General features: G+C 44.9%; 2 protein-coding genes across 2 annotated transcripts; one reads left to right on the forward strand and one right to left on the reverse strand.

Moving 5' to 3' along the window:
• The first annotated feature begins 3,330 nt into the window (after nucleotides 1–3,330).
• pak6 (p21 (RAC1) activated kinase 6) lies at nucleotides 3,331–17,564 on the forward strand. Its single transcript, XM_086183122.1, has 9 exons — nucleotides 3,331–3,792; nucleotides 10,044–10,291; nucleotides 11,592–12,251; nucleotides 12,741–13,271; nucleotides 13,701–13,834; nucleotides 14,696–14,822; nucleotides 14,914–15,039; nucleotides 15,164–15,298; nucleotides 16,003–17,564. The coding sequence occupies exons 2-9, from the start codon at nucleotides 10,088–10,090 to the stop codon at nucleotides 16,168–16,170; spliced, it is 2,085 nt and encodes a 694-aa protein (XP_086039248.1). The 5' UTR covers nucleotides 3,331–3,792; nucleotides 10,044–10,087; the 3' UTR covers nucleotides 16,171–17,564.
• Nucleotides 17,565–17,839: 275 nt separating this feature from the next.
• Nucleotides 17,840–19,638, reverse strand: ankrd63 (ankyrin repeat domain 63). Its single transcript, XM_086182915.1, has one exon. It carries the CDS (start codon nucleotides 19,636–19,638, stop codon nucleotides 18,028–18,030), a length of 1,611 nt encoding a protein of 536 aa, XP_086039041.1. The 3' UTR covers nucleotides 17,840–18,027.
• Between the last annotated feature and the right edge of the window lie 383 nt (nucleotides 19,639–20,021).

Here is a 20,021-nt window from a genome sequence, read left to right on the forward strand (position 1 = left end):
GTCTTGCAGAAATGTTTTCTGGTAGAAACCTCTCTGACAGAAAGCTTCTGTCTGACCAAAAAAAACATTTTACCTCTGAACATTTTCAGGAAACTTGATGATAAAGTATTTAAGTAGTGACAGAGTCCATTAGTGACTCGGCAGTAGGTGAACTGTGAGTTCTCGGGGCTTTTACCTAGAATTCTTGGATTTGTGTCCTGCACATGTTTTTGAGACAAAGCAGGATATCTGATCAAATTTGTTGGAATACGAGGAACAAGTTGGAACAAGGAACATTCTGTTTTTTTCAGTATCAGTAATTGTAGACCCTGGGTCTGGAAGGATACAGTTGTTAGAATTGTTTTCCTAGCCTGAAATCATTTCGGTTGTATTTTGGATGTGTGATTTTGATGATAACGTGTTCAGAATCTATTCAAATAGCCTCCTTGACCAAGATGTGTTCTCTCAGCACTCGGTCAGTTCACTTTTTTGTTCCCTGCTGGAACTCAAGGTCCAGGGAACAAAGCTACCTGGATTCATGCAGGCAACAGAGCTACGTGGTCAAGTTAAGGAAATATTGCTACTTTGTTAAATTCAAGTATCAAGACCACTTGGTTCAATTTCTGCAACCCGTTTATTTAATGTAAGTTTTTCAAAAATGTCATGGTTCAGGGTGAAAAACAACCTTTCACAGTATAAACTGTCATGCCTGGCAGGAAGGCTTCAGAGTAAACTTCTCCCTTTCAGCCACTTTTCTTAACCTGTTTGTATGTTTCTATCTTTATATACACCAGTTAACGGCAAGTTGTCTGTCCAAACTGTACTAGCAGAGTCACTAGCAGATATTTTCTCCAAAACGCTGAGGGAAGCTACACTTGGATAGCCTGGTGGGACGCAAGAGCCTCCAAAAGTGGAGTAACATGTTATTAGTGCAATTTATTGCCAAATTCTATGACTGTGGAAGCTCATTTCTGCCAGGAAAGTAAAATAATAAGGGAAAATAAAGTCATAGTAAAGATGAATATACCCATGGAACAGATAGTAAGTCCCGTTTTTATTACCTCATTATTTAATCCATCTCTTTCAACACATTATCTACAAATCTGACTCTCAGTCTCATATTTCTGACTCGGTTAAAAACAACTTGACATTTTATCTTTTAGGGAGGGGATTTACTGTTCCATATTCCTGACTTGTGACTTTTGATGTCATAATCCAGATTTAATACCTTTTGAATATAATTTTCCCCACATTTTTTATTGCCTAGATTTTATTGTGAGTTAACGTTGACTTGAACAGTTCTCTCATCCAAAGCAGATGAACGGATCACAACGAAATGTCAGCGTTGATAGTTTATCTGTACGGCTTTTACAGTTAGACCTTCTCATAACGTTGGCTGCAACTGTACTGGGGGTTGAACTTGTTACTCTCACACATTCATCCTGAGCGGCCGAGTGGATTGAGATGGTAAATATGAAGCCGCTGGTCTTTCACATGAATGACGCGGCAGTTTAGCATCACCATTGTCATTGTAAACTTGATTTTTAAGCGTTTCAAGCCACTTCACCGCTCTTCACCGGAGGACTTGCAGGCTCATCAAGTCTGACAGTCAAGCTGATAAATCAATTTGAATAACTCTCCTTTTTGTTTCACCGGTGGTGAACTAATGGAAATCTTAGTTAATGCATCGTTATTAAGTCTGCCCATTGCGGAAAATAATAAATCCTGTAATTACAGACAGGATAAGCAACATATATGAGTCTGCTATTCTAAACTACCAAAGGAGGGGAAAGAAGGAGCACGAATAAATAAAATGAAATTAAACTTTTCTTTCTTTTTTTCAGCTAAAATTGACTCATGTTAATGTGCTCCCTTCGCCTGCGTGCAATTATGTTCTGGAAGATAAAATGGTGGAGGATAAATAAACGAAAAACCACAAGCATCACATAAATTAAAAAAAAATAATGTTACTGTCAATAGCACTTGGGACAAAAGACAATTTTAAATCATTAACATCTTGCATTTGTGGGAAAACTATCAGATTCAGTAGGTGTGCTCACCACATCAAATGGAATCGTTTCATCAGTCGGCCTCCTTTTGACCTCCAGCTCTCCTCCAGATATAAGCAGGGTTTAGCTAAAAAATAAAAATAAAAACTAGGGGGGGGACTATTTTTGTGTTTTCCCACACATGAAGACACCTATCAAAACATTGTTCATTTCAGTTCATAGCTGTAAACACAAAAGAAATCAGGTAAGTAAACCATGTTGAAGCCAAGCCCATAAATATCTGTGACAATGATTCTGACAAGAGTGGAGTGGGGGGGGGGGGGTCTTGTCTCGCGTACCCCCCAACAGGCAAATCTGTCATTGTTATGCAGATTGCCTCAGCAGAGCCTTTGTCACTCGAGTTTATTTGATGTGTAAGGAGGAACCTCATTTTTTTAAGCCCGTTACAGTGACTTCTCATATCAAAACGCCGTGTATTACATGTATGCCCCAAATCTGGCTCACTCTGGAAACCGTTTCTGCACGGCTTGACCCTAATACATTTTCCTGCTTTGTGTCTGGTCTTAGCTGCTGTGTAAATTATTCAGGAAATGATTGTGGTGAAAAGAGAAGGGAATGTTTCATTCAAGTAATGAGGACGCTGGATCAGATGGAGCACTGGGGCAACGTTGTAACTTCGCTTTCTTGTGTCTTCATCCTGAAAGATTGGGTTTTTTTGTTGTTGCTTTTTTTTTTGTTTTGAGGTCACGGTGGTCTCAAAAGAGATTGTGAGGACAAGGATTGTACCTTCTACAGAAATAGCCCCACTCTTTGCTTGCCCCCCTTTCTTTACACACACACACACACACACACACACACACACACACACACACACACACACACACACACACACAGATACAACACCTCGCGCCATCTGCTGTCCCCGACCCTGTCATTCCATGGATAATGCATTTGATGGAACAGCAGCACACTGGGTGAAGGCAGCACCTTCATGTTCTCATGTCAGCCACATTATGTGTAACAGAGACAGAGACAGAGAGAGAGAGAGAGAGAGAGAGAGAGAGAGAGAGAGAGAGATGGCAGGCGGGTAGATTGATGAAAGGTATCCCAGGTGATGAGGTGTAAGGAGGTCTCCTCTCCTTACAGTCACTGGAAACCAGCTTAAAACACACATGCACACACACACTATCAGTTCTATTGCAAAGACAGGCTGATGAGGGAGTGGGAGGAGGCAGAGAAGGAGGGAAGTGATAAAGAGAGAGAGAGAAAGAGAGAGAGGGAGGTAGGAGGGTGTGTGTGTGTGTGAGTGTGTGTGTGTGTGTGTGAGAGAGAGAGAGAGACAGCCAGCTAGAGAAGGAGAGGGAGAGGGGGGGATGGAAAGAGCTGAATGGGGCCGTGGTATTCTCTCCTCCTGGATGCTGACTTTCCTCCTCATTGCTTTTTCCTTCCTTTGTACCTTCACCTTGTGTACCCGGGAGCAGGCGCCGCTACGTGGACCAGCACTCAGCCACGGAGCCGAGGATGAATCAGCCCCAACAAAGAGCCTTTGAGATGGCAGTGTGTGCTTCTTCTGCCTGGAGGGAGGAACGCATCAGGCTTTCCCAGGCAAGCGGCAGCCTGCAGTGCGCGCTTCCTTGAGAGCCAGCCCTCCTCATCGCTGTGTGTATGAGGGAGAGTGTGCATGTCCCTGTGTGAGTGTGTATGGATGTGAGTGAGTGGTGTATAATAGTGAATGTGAGGGTGTATGTGTGCACTTTCAATCCTTCCTGGAGGAGAGAGGCTCTCCTCTTCACTGGACAGCAAGGTAAGGATGATCTTTCTTTTTTTAAAATTTTTTTTTAGCTCCGAACAATTATTTATTCCTCCAGAGCCCCGTTTCCTCTCATCACAGCGAGGAGAGTGGGGTAAAAGGGGGGTGGGGGGTGGGGGGTGGGGGAGAAATAGAAAAGAAGCTTAACGTCATTGATAAAGAGCAGGCTTGTGTGTGCTGTCGGTAGGCATCAGCCTGGTGGAGGAAGAGAAGAGGGAGGTGGAAAGGCTGTGAGCATGCAGTAGAGCCAGGAGGCGTTGATGTGAAAGGCAGAAAAAAAGGAAGAGGATGTGTTTAGTGTTGGACTTCTGCTCATCTTCCTCCTCTAAATCCCAAACATCCTCTCAGTTCAGTTCCTCCACCTTTCATAGAAAATGTTCTCTCGATGAGATGGATCCCATTTGACAAACACAGACTGTGCCATCGCGATGGGCACTGTGGGTTGAAGCTTCCTGTGTGTTCGAGTGAGGTGATCTTTCTGGTCATACTAGTGCAGGGGGATTCAAGCTGCTGCACTCCGGCAGATGGATGCTGTGGGAAAACACACAAGAGGATATTTTCATTTACTATGACCGGTGAATGTAAAGACTAGTTAACCTGTTGTCCGATGGCGTTTAGCAACGCAGGAGGTGATGTTTGAACTGTGCTCTATTAGGACAAAATAGGTTGTAAAAGTCTGTTAATTAGATGCTAAATACCCAGTAAAATCAATGGAAGGACAAGGTGTTTTAAAGAAGCTTAGAGATTTTAGTTTCAAGCTTTCACATCAGCACTGCGCCCACATTCATTGACAGCCTCACAATATTCATACGCCTGCGTCTAAAAAAACTAGTTTGATTCACGCACAATCCTGCACTCTCAGATTGTTTTGTGTGTCACGAGTCTAGCGATGATGTAACCAACACTCTGCAAGACTACCTGTGTCTCAGGTTACTCATTGATATTCAAGAAGAAGACGGGAGAGGGTAGACGAGGTGACAGAGAAGGTCTCTTAGCACATAAACACACACACACGTGTGTGCCAACTTGTTGTGTAGCCCATCTTTTCTACATGCTCATATATGTAGCAGGACACTGACAGGAAGACACAACATGGGTGTTGGTAATACATCAACGTCATGAGCCTGGTTGAATTCATGATTGTTTTTAAGAACGCTTGTGTCATTTTCATGTCAGCCCTAGGAGGGAACAGTGTGCATTACCAGCTTAGCATAGCCAGCAGCCATGAGACGCCAAGCACCGAGGATTAAAACGGGCAGTCCAAATTAGGACAGCATGCCACGAGTCTCCTCACTGGGTTGAAACAGCACCCATGCTGGGTGACCGAGGAGGGCAGCCGAGCCGGAGCAGATTGATACAGGAGGTTAAAAATGGTAGGTGCTTTGTCTCCCTTGGCCTGAGCTGAAAAATATAAATCAAAGCTTTCAAAAGCACATGCAAGCTCGCTCAGAGGCATCAATAAATTAGACCCAGGAGGGAAGAGTTGGATCGGTGGCAGCAGCAGGCTGATGATACGTCTCTATCAGTATAGCATCAAATAGTTCAATGCACTTGTGAGAGCCAAGAGATTCTTTAACTAAAGAGTTTTGTTCAGTCTACCTTCAAACTCTTCTGACTCTGTCTCCCAAACAGGAGTCCTGACCTAAGAATGCGTTTTCCTCGTAATGTGTTTGGATCAAAAGAAGACCTCTTGAAAGCTCCTTAGACACCAGAGGTGTTGATTTTACAATGTCATATTATGGAGTTTAGATTGACTCTAGCTTTTATTGCACATTAGCGGTTAGCTCCTCGCTGCACTCCACAGCAAATTAGTCTTTTTTTTTTTTTTTTTTTGAGAAGCAGTGCCAGTATGTCAGGTGACAGAATGATGTATGTGCTCTGATGCAATTCTCCTGTCCTCAAATCCCCTCTCTGTGTGGCTTGTTTAGTCTGCTGCAGATAAACCTGCCCATAGAGAAAAGAGGTTGCATCCTCAGAGCAGACAGAGCCATAACAGTGTATGACCAAAAAAAAAAAATGTGTGGCAGATTTGTAAAGACGCTGACAGCTTTAAGGATACATCCATCCCCTCAGCATGTTTCCTTTTATGTCATTTCACTGTCTTCTTCTTCTGGTTTGTCTGTCTCTACATCTGAGTGTCCAGACGCTTTTCTCTCCCACCATGCTTTCACCCTCGGGCTTGACCTCTCGCTGCTTGTGTCCTCCTGTCAATATTAACACACGACTGATGTGCACTCCTGCGTAGATGTCTGCCCTTGAAGAACTGACAGCCTCCCATTGTTGTGCTTCTTTATTCAGCAGAAGAGACAAAGACAGACAAGCTCTTTGATTGTTTACTATCTCCGAATCATAGCGCGCCGTATTTTCACCCCCCCCCCCCCAATCTGACTTAAAAGTACTTCATGCACATGATGCATTGCCGTGAGTAATGTGACATTTGAAATAGCCCAAGATATAGTGAAGAGTGAATGTGGGTCATGAGCTCTAATTTTACACACTGCAATGTAGATGCTTAAGTATATAATATATAATATATAATATAATATTCAGCACCCTAACTGTCTGTAGCACTTCGCTCTCCATAAACGATACCCCGAATGTAGCACATAACAGTCACTTCACATGCCCTTGGGTGTGATCTACATTGTGTCCTTGCCCTTGAATGCAGCGTCTATCACAGGACCGAGAAAGTTGTTGTTTGTCCTGAGACATTCCCTGAACTCCACAGTCACGTTTGCGTCTAAGTAGCTTCCTAAAGTTCATGCACAATGTTCCATTCAGAGAACAGTCAGGTGGGTGATGGTCTCCACGATTCCTTACATCCCATGCACTTTGTTTTGCTTGAGACTGCAAGAATGAAATATGCATGGAAACAACGTGTTATTCCATGTCATTGAATGCAGCTTATTACATCACTCCTCGTCTCCTATTGACAATCCGTCCATGCCTGCAGAGGTGACTTCAAAGAGAGAGCAGACAACTTAAATCATAAACGCCGCTATTGTACTGTCCAGTCACGTCTGGCGTTGCTTGTGTACCTTATTCATGCCCTCGGATAATATTTATGTTTGTGTTTGTGTGTGTTTTATAAAGCACAGATGACCAACCAGGACCCCCCCCCCCCCAACACACACACACACACACACACCCTCTTGAGAGGCAGTCTCATTATACTCAAAGGGCAAAACGGTCATCATAATGAAGCTGATAGAAGAGCAATCTTTAAGCCCTCACCACTGCACTGCAGAGTCCACAAACAGACCCCGATGTTATCTATGCAACTAGTGTAGCCCCTGTAATTCATTATAGCTGGATTATACTTCCAGTGTACATGCATTGACAGACACAGAAAGAGGATTACCTCATCTCCCACCCTCACCTCACTATCTGTCATGAATCCTGTACAAAATAAACACGCGTCTGCTGCTCAAGAGGAAGAAAAGCGATGTGTCCTAAAATTAGATCAGTGAAGGACTGAACTAATCCTGCAAGCACAGTCACCTGCACACTCACTACACGTTTCTGCATGCACGTCAACAAAAATGATAGAAGCAGGAATCAGGGCAAATAGGAAAAAAAAAATCATTCAACAGAGCTCGGAGCACTCACAAATCCAATATCTCTCTTATCTCCCGATCCCCTCCCACTCATCCACAACTCCTGCTCGGGGTGATTTGAACATGAGAGGAAGGCGAGCATGCCCTTTCCTCCTCTATCATGTTGTTTGTTGGAAACATATGGATTGCCTGGTTGCATTTCTTCGTGGCATGAAAGCCCTAGCTGTACTGCCAGGTGAAGAGGCTTATGGGGGTAAGGTTGCGACTGGATCTTTGTGACAGCCCTCTGCAATTATGTGCATGTTTTACACAATTTTGCACATGAATTCTATTTCTTGTGTTTAGTCAGACCACATGGACAGGCAGACAGCTAGCATGGGATTTTATGTGTGTTTTCAGGCAGTGCTTTTTTTTCACTCCTGCTACTCCGGTTGTAGAGATGGAAATACCCAATGTAGCAAAATTTTTGGAGTGACCTCATCCTTTTTGGCAGCAGCTGGCTGGGTTTTGCCTCAGCACTTTGATAGATTCAAGACAAGCCACTGAGGCGTAGGGTCAGGTCTCTTCAGTTTTGGGGGAATATGTGACCAGGAAGCATGATTATGCACTGTGCAACTTCAGCTGTGTGCAAATGTATTATACCATTATAACAGCTCAGAAATCGATCTCATATTGTTATCAAGACAGTCATAGGCTTGGCTGAGTCATAGGGGTCAGAATCAGGCCAGTTGCATGTGATTAAAGCTTGTTAATCAATAATTGCATCAACTTTTCAATTCATTTTCCCAAGGCATGAGTCAACAAAGCGTGTGTGTGTGTGTTTCTACTTGCGCCTCGTATCACAGTGGGTAGTTTGTATTTCCAGAGTCTTCGGAGGGGAGCAGTGGTCCAGAATGAATAATGAATACTGTGATGTGTTCTGTTCTCTGCTGCTTTTAACTGCTGAAGCTTGATAAAGATGCAGACAAAGCGGTTGTCCTGTCCCTGTTCACTTCGGTATTGCTGGCAGTGGAGGAGTGTAACAGTTTGTATTTCACTCATGAGTAAATATTGATTGATCTGCTTGTAAAAGGATGGGAGCATTATGTGCAAATATTTGTTCAGGTAATGCCACATCTGCATGACGAACAGCTATCTAAGCAGATAGTGCCTTGTGCAGCGGAAAAAGAAAAAACAGATCATAATCTTGTTTTGCAGTTTTCTCAGGCAGCGCAATTGGTGATAAAAGCCTTTCTGTGTCTGTAGAAAGATTGCTGGGTCCCTACCTGGGTCCTCTTCTCACACCCCCACCTCCTGAGAGCCCTCACACCATAATGTCCCCGTCAGATAGAATTAAAGTCTTTCCAAGCACCACATTATGTGCATAGGGAGAGCACACAGTGATACGCTTATGCATCGCTTAGCATATTAGCCTTGTGATTGAATTATCCTTGGAGGGTGACATGTGCCTGCAAGCAGTGTGTTTTTTCCCCTCTTCCTGTTATAATCCCACCTTTCTTCAACATGCAGGTTTGGTTGATATAACTAATGCGCCTGACCACTTTTTACCCTCTGGTGATAGGAGGGGCGAGTGGTGTGGTTAGTCACCATTACAGCTCATAACAGGCGCTGCTGATGCCGATTAGAGCCGTGCTGGTCTGAGGGCGGAGGTGGAGAGAGGAGAGGCTGCCAGTGTGATCGCCTGCTGAGCTGTGGATGACTGCAAAACTCATTTCCTCAACTCCCACCATTTCACAGTGCATGATGGGAGATTGTATCAGGTCTTGAATGTGGGCACCTTGTGGGATTGTGCTTTTACAACATACATGAGGGTCTTAGCGTGTCAGCTTGTTAAGTCTACATTCTGCTGGAATGGCAGGGCATTACGTGACACAGAATTAATCACGAGATGTATGTTTATATATATATGAGTGATTATCTCTTAGTACAGCTGTGCAGCTGAGGAAATGAGATATAATGTATTTAATTATTTCCTGGCACTTGAGTGGGAAAATAAAGCTGAACATATATTAAAAAAAAGAAGTTAGTGGCTCACTAAAAACAGCACCCTCCATGCAAGGATTAAGTGGTTCCCCTCTCTGCAATCATGGGCACACGAGCCACTAATTAGGACCGAGTATGAAGAGGTCATAAGGGGGTTATGAAGGATATCCTGTCATGGTATGTTTGTATTGCTGTATGTATATGTGTGTGTGTGTGTGTGTGTGTGTGTGTGTGTGTGTGTGTGTGTGTGTGTGTGTGTGTGTGTGTGTGTGTGTGTGTGTGTGTGAGTGTGTGTGTGTGTGTCCCACTAATGCACTGAGAGCCTGTGGGCGCAGGCCAGGCCGGCTGCATGCTCATCAGTAAAAGGGCACAGAGAATGAATAAGCCTTAATTGACCAGATATCCTTCATTAAACATCGGTGTATAAATCCATTCAATCTCCTTGGAGCCTTTCTCAGTAGCACAGGCTTGTGACAGCCAGGAAGGCAGCGTGGGACAGAGGCATCCCAGACAGGAACAGGTCTTGGGTCTGTTTGTCTTTCCATGTTGAAATATCATCTGTTAGTGGTTTTCATTTAGAAGCTTCTGGTCTGAGAGTGGTAGCAACATCTTTTTGATCGCTGGGACAGAGGCTCATATTCAAATGTCAAGTTTTCATGTAATGTTGAGTGCAGCTAATTTAAATCTGTACATTGTTCTCCTCAGGGACATTTTGAAGTGGGCAGACTGTCACCCTTGCAGACCTGAAGATGTTTCGCAAGAAGAAAAAGAAGAGGCCTGAGATATCAGCGCCGAAGAACTTTGAGCACCGTGTCCACACCTCTTTTGACGCCAAGCGCGGCTGCTTTGTTGGCCTGCCGACTCAATGGCAAAGCCTGATAGAGAACCTTCGCAGGCCCAGACCCATGGTGGACCCTTCCAGGATTACAGAGGTGGAGCTGCGGCCAAAGAAGGTACCACACCCGCCATAAAACTCTTGAATTGTTCTTTTATCTTCCCTGCACAAATGCCCGTAGTTAGCCTTTATAATTCCAGAGGTGTAACTTCAAATTGATGCTCCATAAAGAAACCTCCTGCTTGTATTGACTCGAGAGTCCCACAGCTCAGCAGAGAGTTCTGGCTGTCTCCAAAAAAAGCATCACAATTTTGTGACGATGACATGAAAGGCCTGCTCCCCTGCCCGTCCTACTGCTGGGCTATCTATCACGGGGCTGGGCTAATGACCCTGCTGTGTACACTGACTGTACAATGTTGAATACTCAAAGGGGCTACAAGATTTATTACTCCACGCGGGCAATTAATAACAGTCTATGTGCCTTCCCACAGATGTCAGGTAGAAGGGATAAAAATGCAGGTACAGCAAAGGCAATGCCAGTGAGTGATAAAGCAAGCAAATCTGAGGATTTCTCAGCTTGACTGAGCATGCTGATGATGATGTTTATGGCCCTCTAGAAAGAGAGAAAACAGCAAACCACCTTGATGTGATTGATGCTGCCCTGCATGAGAAGCGGGATGTCAGCATTCAGGTCAGATTAATGATGAGAGTGATAATGGTTGATAACGTTGCACACAAAAACCCTGATGTTTGTTCCTGTCAGCGACCAAGAGAACAAACATATCAAACGATTATTATGGCATCTTTTAAAATATATCGGGGCCGCTAGCACCTGCCGTTCTCTTCTCCCTGAAGGGAACTAGATGAGATGTCATCTGCCCTCTACCCTCTGCGTGACGTGATGGCATAGAGTCAGAGAAACTAGAGTCTTCTGACTGGCTTGGGAACTGACTCTACCCTGACTAATGAGCCACCACACACACCCTCTTAGTGTTGAACAGTAAAAACTCTATTCTGGCGAAACATTTTTGGTTTGTCGTAGGGCAGGTTTCGGCCCTTTGCCTTCACACGCCTGCATACAGTTCATACCATCGAGAAGGTCAGAGAGACAGTTGACTGTTTTATGGATCTGCAGTAGAGAAACAGCTGTCGAGAGTCTTTGCTGGCGTGTCTCTTGAGACTTTTGCTCAATATATTTGTAAGTTTATTGTCAGAACAAGCCACTGGGGAGATGATTTAAGTTGCTGTCTCTGAGGAATGACAAAGATGTCCTTTACAGATCCTCAAGTCTAAATTTAACTCAGCTTAGAACAGTGATTATGTAACTTTCATTATTCTTTTCAATCCAAAATCTTATTGTAATGGGATCATGGCGCGCACAATGTGCTAAAGAAAAATAAACGCCTCTCCTCTTTCAGACTATTGTGCGTGGGAGTATGATCGGCCATGGAGACTACATTGCAGCCATGATCAATGATATGAGTCGTCTGTCTGTGACCAGTTCCAATTCTTTGAGGCGGAGCAGCCCCTCAGCCAGGAAGAGGGCCCAGTCTCTGGGAAGGCTGGGAGAGGTGAACGAGGGAGACACGTATCAGTATGAAGGCCTGATCCAGGATGATGAAGACGATGAGGATGCAGCTCAGGACTGGAGGGACAAAGCGAGGAACATCCACAGTGAGACCAACACCCCCTATTTGGGAATGAAGAAGAGCATCACTCTGCAGCCCAATGGGATCTTGCCAAAAGCCAAGAGTACATATGAAGTCAGCGTCAACTCCCTGGAGGGGCCCTCTCACGCAGCCTTGCCCCAGAACATCCAGGTGCCGAGTCAAGGGTCCTATATGAGCGGTGACGTGGGCAGCCCACAGGAAAGAGTGATATGGAAGAGAGATTTCCAGCTGCCCAGGGGGATGCAACCAAATCAAAGACCTATAGCATGTTTCTACAGCCCAGCTATGACTGTACAGCAGCACCAAGGGGATCAGGGGACAGTCGGCTCGGAGCTCCGGCCCAGTGTACCGATGTACATGCACCCCCAGAACAGCCCAGGGAGGCCATTCTCCTCCTACGACCTAAAAGTAAGACTGAAATTACAGCAGCACATCTTTATGACCATCAATGATAAATTATTCATAGACTGCACAATATATGCATAATTCTGCTAGTGCTACGTACATATTATTATTGCTCTGCCTCATTTTGCATGAGGCATGAATCTATTAAATCCAAGTCGGGGTTTTTTTTTGTCAAGAAACCTTTTTTGTGCTTAGCTTGTAGAAACTTATAAAAGCAGCATATTAATTGGCTTCTCACCAAAGGTGACTGAAGTTCAACGGTTGGCTATTTTATTTCATTCTTGTTTTAAAACATGAAATGTGGGTTTATAATGCCAGTGCCATTGTAAATGTTGAGAGACGGTGTGCTTGGCAAGATCTCAGCAGAACATTTAGTTTCATAATGCAACATTTTTACATGGTTCGTATCAGGTGAAGTGAATTCAGAAGGCTCCAACCCCAGGCTGGCAGCCAACTCCGTCTCTGTTCACTGTCCCTTTTCTCTTTGTGTAGACGGATTCGGCAGTGAGGTACCATTCCGGCTTTCTGCCCACTGGCACCAGCAGTCCTCTTGTGAGTGGCATCAGACCCCAGCGGACTGTGCACTCCTCAGCTAGCTACACCTTAGGCCTCTCTCCTAACATGGGACTGAGGCCCAATGGGCCGGACCCTTTCCTCAGACACTCTGGATGCCCCAACCCTCCCTACCCACGGCAGGACAGCCCGTCCCAACCTCGACCCTCCCCTACAGGCTCACTAGCCACCAGTCCCCCTGGTACCTGTTCCCCTGCTTTCAGACCACCACATCCATCACCCAGACCACCGCCAGACCCACCAAAGGTGACACATGAACAGTTCAAAGCCGCCCTGCAGATGGTGGTAGATAAGGGTGATCCACGCTCATACCTGGAAAACTTTGTGAAGATCGGGGAGGGCTCAACTGGGGTGGTGTGTATCGCTACGGAGAAGCACAGTGGCAGGCAGGTGGCGGTGAAGATGATGGACCTGAGGCGGCAGCAGAGGAGGGAGTTGCTCTTTAATGAGGTACAGTAACTGCAACTGGGTACAAAAGACTCATAAGAAACTTAACACACAGCAGCAGCAGCAGCAGCAGCAGCAGCAGAGCATCCATATAGACATCTTAACAAAGAGTTAAGGGCTTTACAAAAGGGGAAATTCAGCAACTTTTATTCAAGAGGATCATCTGACTTAGTACACGGACTTCTACTTAGCCTGTGTAAATATTGCATACTGTCTTCTGTGACCAAAATAACTACAATATATCATTAGAAAATCAACATTTAACAGTAGGGGCTTTGAGCTGGAATGGCTGGGGTGTGTTCAGATCTCTATCAGAAGATCCTCCATATATTTGTGCCTCTAGACTGTTACTGGGATTCCCCTGTGTCCCGTGTGCTCCATCATTGTTTAGCCTACAGAACTAAGCTGTAACATTAACATTTCATGTGGCAGGTGGTAATCATGAGGGACTATCAGCACAGAAACGTGGTGGAGATGTACAAGTCTGCCCTGGTGGAGGAGGAACTGTGGGTTATCATGGAGTACCTGCAGGGCGGCGCACTAACCAACATTGTGTCTGAAACCAGGTAAAAACACCACTGAGGACTTTGTTTGTCCCTCCTAGCATAACTGTGCCTTCTGTCTGAGATCATCTTTAATAAGTGATTCAACCACAAGGGGGTAGTGTGGTATCGACTGGCGAATGAGCAGCATTGATCTTGGCAGCAAAAAGACTCACAAAGGCTGCCAGTCACTTCCACTGGTTTTCTCTTGGGGGTAATATAAATTCAATACATAAAGTGAATTTGCATGTTCGGATGCATTATGGAAGGCAGATTTTTGCGTAAAATTTAGATTTCCAAATTGTCAAAATGTCACATAGAACATTTAAGTAGGGTAAACGTATTCAATATGAATTGATTTTTGGGGGTTGTGTTGGTTTTGAGCTGTCACTTTACTTTATATTATCAATTTATGATGTCAGGGTCAGATTTCTTGACTCAAAGTGATGATAAAGTTTCTCTCCAGCCAGATGACATGAGATGAGCCAGTTATCACAGCTGCTGCTTGTCAAAGATAATCAGCATATGGACGGAACCATTTTGGGACTAAATCACATCTTTCCCACTTTAGAAATATCACATCTGGTTGAAATTATGCATTTTTTCCTTTATAGTCTTAGATAGACCAATGAAGAGTGTAACACAGTAAAGAATAGAACACCGTGGTAGATAACTGACTCTTTTTTTCCCGTCTTTGTCATTTCTTTCTTAAGTAACACTTTTGTTATTTTGCCGTGTGGGAGTTGTTAGGAACCATTTGCTCGTAATCATTGTTTTTAACGAGTGATGATTCATGACTTTTTACTTTCTCAGCTGCTGATTTGTTGCAGTCCTGTGTTAAACGGTACAATGTGAGTGTTCACTAAAGTCTCTAATGTCATGCAGGCTGAGTGAGGAGCAGATTGCCACGGTGTGTGAAGCTGTTCTGCAAGCCCTGGCCTATCTCCACTCCCAGGGAGTCATCCACCGAGACATCAAGAGCGACTCCATACTACTCACGTTAGATGGAAGGGTGAGACCTGTTACTGTTTTTCCTCTCACTCTTTTTCTCTCATTTTCTAAGCGCCATCTTCAACTAGGGCGTTTGTCCTGTCCCCACACAGGTCAAGCTTTCAGACTTTGGCTTCTGCGCTCAGATCAGCAAGGACATACCTAAGAGGAAGTCTCTGGTGGGGACACCCTATTGGATGGCGCCTGAGGTCATTTCCAAGTCACCATATGGCACTGAGGTGAGGAGGTGCACATTTAAATCCACTCATGCTGGCCGTCTCTGTCGTGTGGTGTAAATGCCAACAGTTGCAATCTGAGCAATTTGACTCAGTTCATAATTGTCCCCTGCAATGTTGCAACCAGGTGGACGTTTGGTCGATGGGTATCATGGTGGTGGAGATGGTGGATGGAGAGCCGCCATACTTCAGTGAAACCCCTGTTGCAGCTATGAAGAGACTGAGGGATGAGCTGGCTCCTACTGTACGCAATGTCAACCAGGTACGCGGAGCCGCAGTGACACACAGCCATGAAACCTTGGAACTGATAGAGGCTAACTTTAAAAGGTAGGGGTTTAGGTGTTTTTTGAGACTGGACTGACCTGCAGGAAGACAAGAGCTTCAAAACAAAGTCTGGATGCAAGAATCAGAGGGAGCAGACACCTTTGGTTTGGAGGGTTGAGGACCAGCCAGCGGTTTTTGATTTGATGATCCTTCTCATTGATGTAGAGACTAAATGGCGGCTAAGCTGTCGAGAGCTTTATAAGTAATTTAAAGGATCCTGGAATCAATTTTGAACTTTGCAGACAGCAAATGGCTAAAATAGAGAAGACACTGGAAATAGTGAGCAGATTGTTTAGGACTTATTTGCTCCTGCTGTCAGGTCTTGTCCACTCAATAATAAGACAATAGTTAAAATGTGAACCTACATAAACATGTTGCTTTTTAAACTTAAGAGCCCGTGCAGTTTTCTTTGAAGTAAATCTTTTCTGACAACATGTCTTGTGGATCATCAAGAATGATCGAAAGAGATGCTGATAAGTTTTGAAGATGTAACTTTTCTCTTTTGTTAAACCCTCACCGGTACTTTTGGCAGCAGCTAATTTGGTTTTCGGGCTCAAGATCTCACACTTGTGATGTTTTCTTGTTACATGCATAAAATACAAACATATCAAGTGGCTAATGTACCCCCGCCTCCTGATCCAGATCTCCCCAGTTCTAAAAGACTTCCTGGACCGCATGCTGACTCGGGACCCCCTTGAGCGGGCTAGTGCCACTGACCTACTGGAGCACCCCTTCCTGCTGCAGAGCGGCTCACCTCAGTGCCTGGTCCCGCTGGTGGAGCAGTACCGAAAGCGCATGTCCCGCTGCTGACCCTGTGGGGCTCTCGGGTTCCCACCTTCAGTCTGACCTGTCCAGGTCTTGGACAAGGACCAGCACAATGGTTCAACTCCTCATGCACCCTAAAGCCAGCGGGCAATCCGCTCCGGAGAAGCAGACCCAGGCAGCATGTTGCCACCAGAGTGACGGTGGCACGGACGGCAAGTTTGTTTTTGACAGACTCCGCATGGTTACGGGCATGAGAGAAGCACTTTAGGCGTGAGTTAAAGGCAGCATGCAGTTCCTCACCTCTCGACTCGGTTCGACTGATTGGCTTCCTGTAACATTCAGTGGGATTCACCACAACACAACAAGGTGCATATCAAGCCAATATTCCACGTAACTTATATGTAATGAACATGTGCTTATCTAAAAAAACAACAACAACAACAAAAAACAACAACAAAAAAACCTTTATAGTTTTCATAGTGGGCATTATTACTGGCCGAGTTAAGCTGAAGAAGCTGGCCTTAGCTCACGATACTATGGAAGTTACCTCTGCACAGTCACACTCTCTGGTGTGGAAACTCAACCTGGTCAGTACACTCGACAAACACTGACTCTTTGCATGGCCAAAAGGAGGCACACCTGGCCTGATGTGAATGCTTGAATATGAACCAAACTGGGATGTGAAAGACAATTCTACTTTATTAACATGATAAATGGGTAGACAAAAGCCCAGCTGCTATTATTGGGCCATTGGAGAAATCACCAGTACCGTATTCCTCTTTTTCACAGTTAGTCTTTATTTCCAAAAGGTGTTAATGGTTGTTTGTATGATGTGAAGTTGCAATTAAGGTTCCATTGTTAACTATGGACGTAAGCAAATAGACTAATAATGTAAATAAAATACAGAATAGTAGGTCCTTACCTGTTTATCTACTGCAGCAAATTCTATTAAAGTAATTCAAAATTGTACTTTCTTTACTGAAATGTGAGTGTATAGTTACGTGTGAGTGAGCGTGTGTGTGTGCGTGCGTGCGTGTGTGTGTGTGTGTGCACACAAATACATGGGCGTGTGTGTTTGATGGCATCTCAGTGCTTGCCTCTGGAACAACCCCCTTTGTATTGTGACAGACTTAAAAAAAAACGTGTGTGTGTGTGTGTGTGTGTGTGTGTGTGTGTGTGTGTGTGTGTGTGTGTGTGTATACGCGTGTGCATATTGCTCCTCAAGATGTGTGTGTATGACTGTATTTGTTCGCTGAGATAAAGCACACAGGCCTGGCATGTGATGCTGCAGGACGTCCACCTGCTGAGAAACACTTTGCACATCGTCTTTGTATTCTAACACGGATACATGTTGACATGGTTCATGTATTTCTATCTGTGTAGATCATTCGTGAAAAAGAGAATTACACATTATTTTAATTTTGTATAAATTAATAAAATGATGCATATTGAATTTCATGGACAAGACCTTGTTTAATCCTGATACACACACACGCACACACCCACACACACGCCCACACACACGCCCACACAGTACAAATACAGGTTGAAAGTGCTGGTGTCTTAAGGCATTTATTAGGTATTCAGCATGAATTATACAGTGTACTGTCACTGAATACACTTAAGCAAAATACATACATAATTTCTTAAATAAACACACAAGCAATATCAAATACAATCAATATTTGTGCAATATAAATGTCATATATGTCAAACTAATATTCAGTGGTCTGCAGACTGAAGTGTTCATATTAAAATTACTTCAAATATTGACTGAACATTACAAATACCAATAAACTAAAACATAAGCAAATGGTTATTATCTCTCCCAGGATACAGAATCTATCACCCAGTGCTGTAAAAGAGTCGTTACCCGTCATTTCTGCCCGTCCCGTCCTTTTTCTAATCCAGGGTGGACTGAGACGAGCAGCTTTCAAACTCACACTTCACTCCACTGATGCTGTCAACACTGGGCTGGCTGTTGACCTGCTGATGTGTGTGTGAGAGAGGGAAGGTTTCAGAACGGGACATCCTCCCTCTGCCGCCCGAGGAGCCTGGTGAACAGTCTATCACCATCCTCATGAACTCTGGTGCGGTGAATCGGCGTAGCAGTCTCGTTCCCAGACCCATGAAGCCCGGTGTACGGCTGGGGATCTTCCCCGACTCCATCTCCCCTCTAGCGATGAGCAGTTTGTTGTGTCTGCCCGTCGGGCCGAAGCTTCCTCTCTTCTGCTGCTCTCTCCTGCTTGATTGAGCCGCGTCATTAACTTCTTCTTTATGTGATTTGACATTCTCCTCAAGTGATCTTGCGGCCTTGCTGTTTAAAAGAGCTTTTGAAATGGAGACAGTTTTGTCAGCATCATTTGTCAGGCCACGGGAGTTCACTTGACATTCCATCTTGTCTATCAGACATCTCTCATCCTGTAGTGAGGCTCTCTTTAATTTGCTGGCTGACAAGCTCATGTCACGCACATCACCCTGATAGGACTGCTTTCTGCTGCTCAGAAGGTCCAGGTTAAATGACTTTGCTTTTCCACAGAGAGGAAAGCTCTCTGGTGCTTTTTCTTGGGTTCCGCTGTCCCGGTTGACATCTTTCTGTCTTGGCTCAGGCAGAGAGTTCAACATTTTAGCCCCTCTTAGCTCTCTAAGCTGGCAGTTTTGCATTTGTTTGGCAGCGAAGAAAACACTCTGATCGCCCTCAACAGGGCTTTTCTCCAGCTGAGGAGGCAGAGCCCAGCTGTGGCGATGGTTGTCCTCTTGATTCTGGCCTCTGGGACATGTGAAGCGGTTCCACAGCCCGCTGCTGTCCCCTATCTTCAACTGTCTCTGGAACACTCCTGGCAGCTGGTCCTCATTGTTATTGAGCTGCTTGGTGAACCTCTCCAGGACATGCCTGGGGAGTCTGTTAGGCAGCTGCTGGCACTCTCCGTCTTCAATGGAGCCTGAATCAGCTAATGGGTCCTCGCTGCCAACACCCTTTCTGCAAGGAAAGTTCAGAATCTGCACACACTGATTGTGTCCAAAGAAGTTGGCCACCTCGATGGCTGAGTGGCCAGCATTATTGGTTCTGTCCAGCCTCAGTCCCAGTCTTTTGAAAGCCCGGACCAGGAACTCCAGCACTTGACTTTGCCCAGAAAAGGCAGCGTACATCAGAGAGCTGTTACCCCAGGCATCAGAGATGTCCGGGTCTGCATTGAACTGAACGAGAATCTTCACCACATCCAGGTGACCCAACTCACATGCATGGCTCAGGGCAGTGCGACCATCTTCATCCTGGCAGTTGGCATCCGCCCCTTTCTCCAGCAGCAGCCGGGTGAACTTGGCCCTGGTCCCCTGGTCCTGTAGGCAAACAGCATACATGAGCGGGGTGCGGCTGTTTTCTGTCTTAGAGTTGATGATACGTCCATCCAAGGCGTCCAGGATGAAACGTGCGAGATGAACTTTACCACCGTGCATGGCATCTAGGAAGGTCTTGGTGCCAGAGCCCTGGCGTAGATCTTTAGGTCGCATCATTCTTAAACAGCTGAGCTTTCAGTGGAGTTTAAAGCAAAGTGACAAACGGGGAGAAAAAAAAATGTTCTTTAAAGCTCAGTGTGGACAGTTTGTGCATTTACCTCAGAGTAAGACTCAGAGAGGAGCTGCCGGTGTTTTTATACCTCCCTCTCCACATGCCCTCCCCACGTTGCCTAGGAAACAAACGTCTGAGGACCATTATGCAGTGGCAGCATCCATTCAGCCCAAGCACTCTCTGCCTGGAGAGAAATATATGCTATTTGAACAGAATAATTACTCAAGGGGAAAAACATGGTCAGTGCTTTTCATGTGAGGTCTGTGAGGTTGAATTTAATGCAGCGTTGTTTTTTTTTAATTAATTAATTTATTCTTTACTTGTCTCT

This window comes from Aulostomus chinensis, chromosome 17, assembly GCF_037954235.1.
Source record: "Aulostomus chinensis isolate RoL2024-O1b breed Wild chromosome 17, RoL_Achi_v1.0, whole genome shotgun sequence".
Classification (NCBI taxonomy): Eukaryota; Metazoa; Chordata; class Actinopteri; order Syngnathiformes; family Aulostomidae; genus Aulostomus; species Aulostomus chinensis.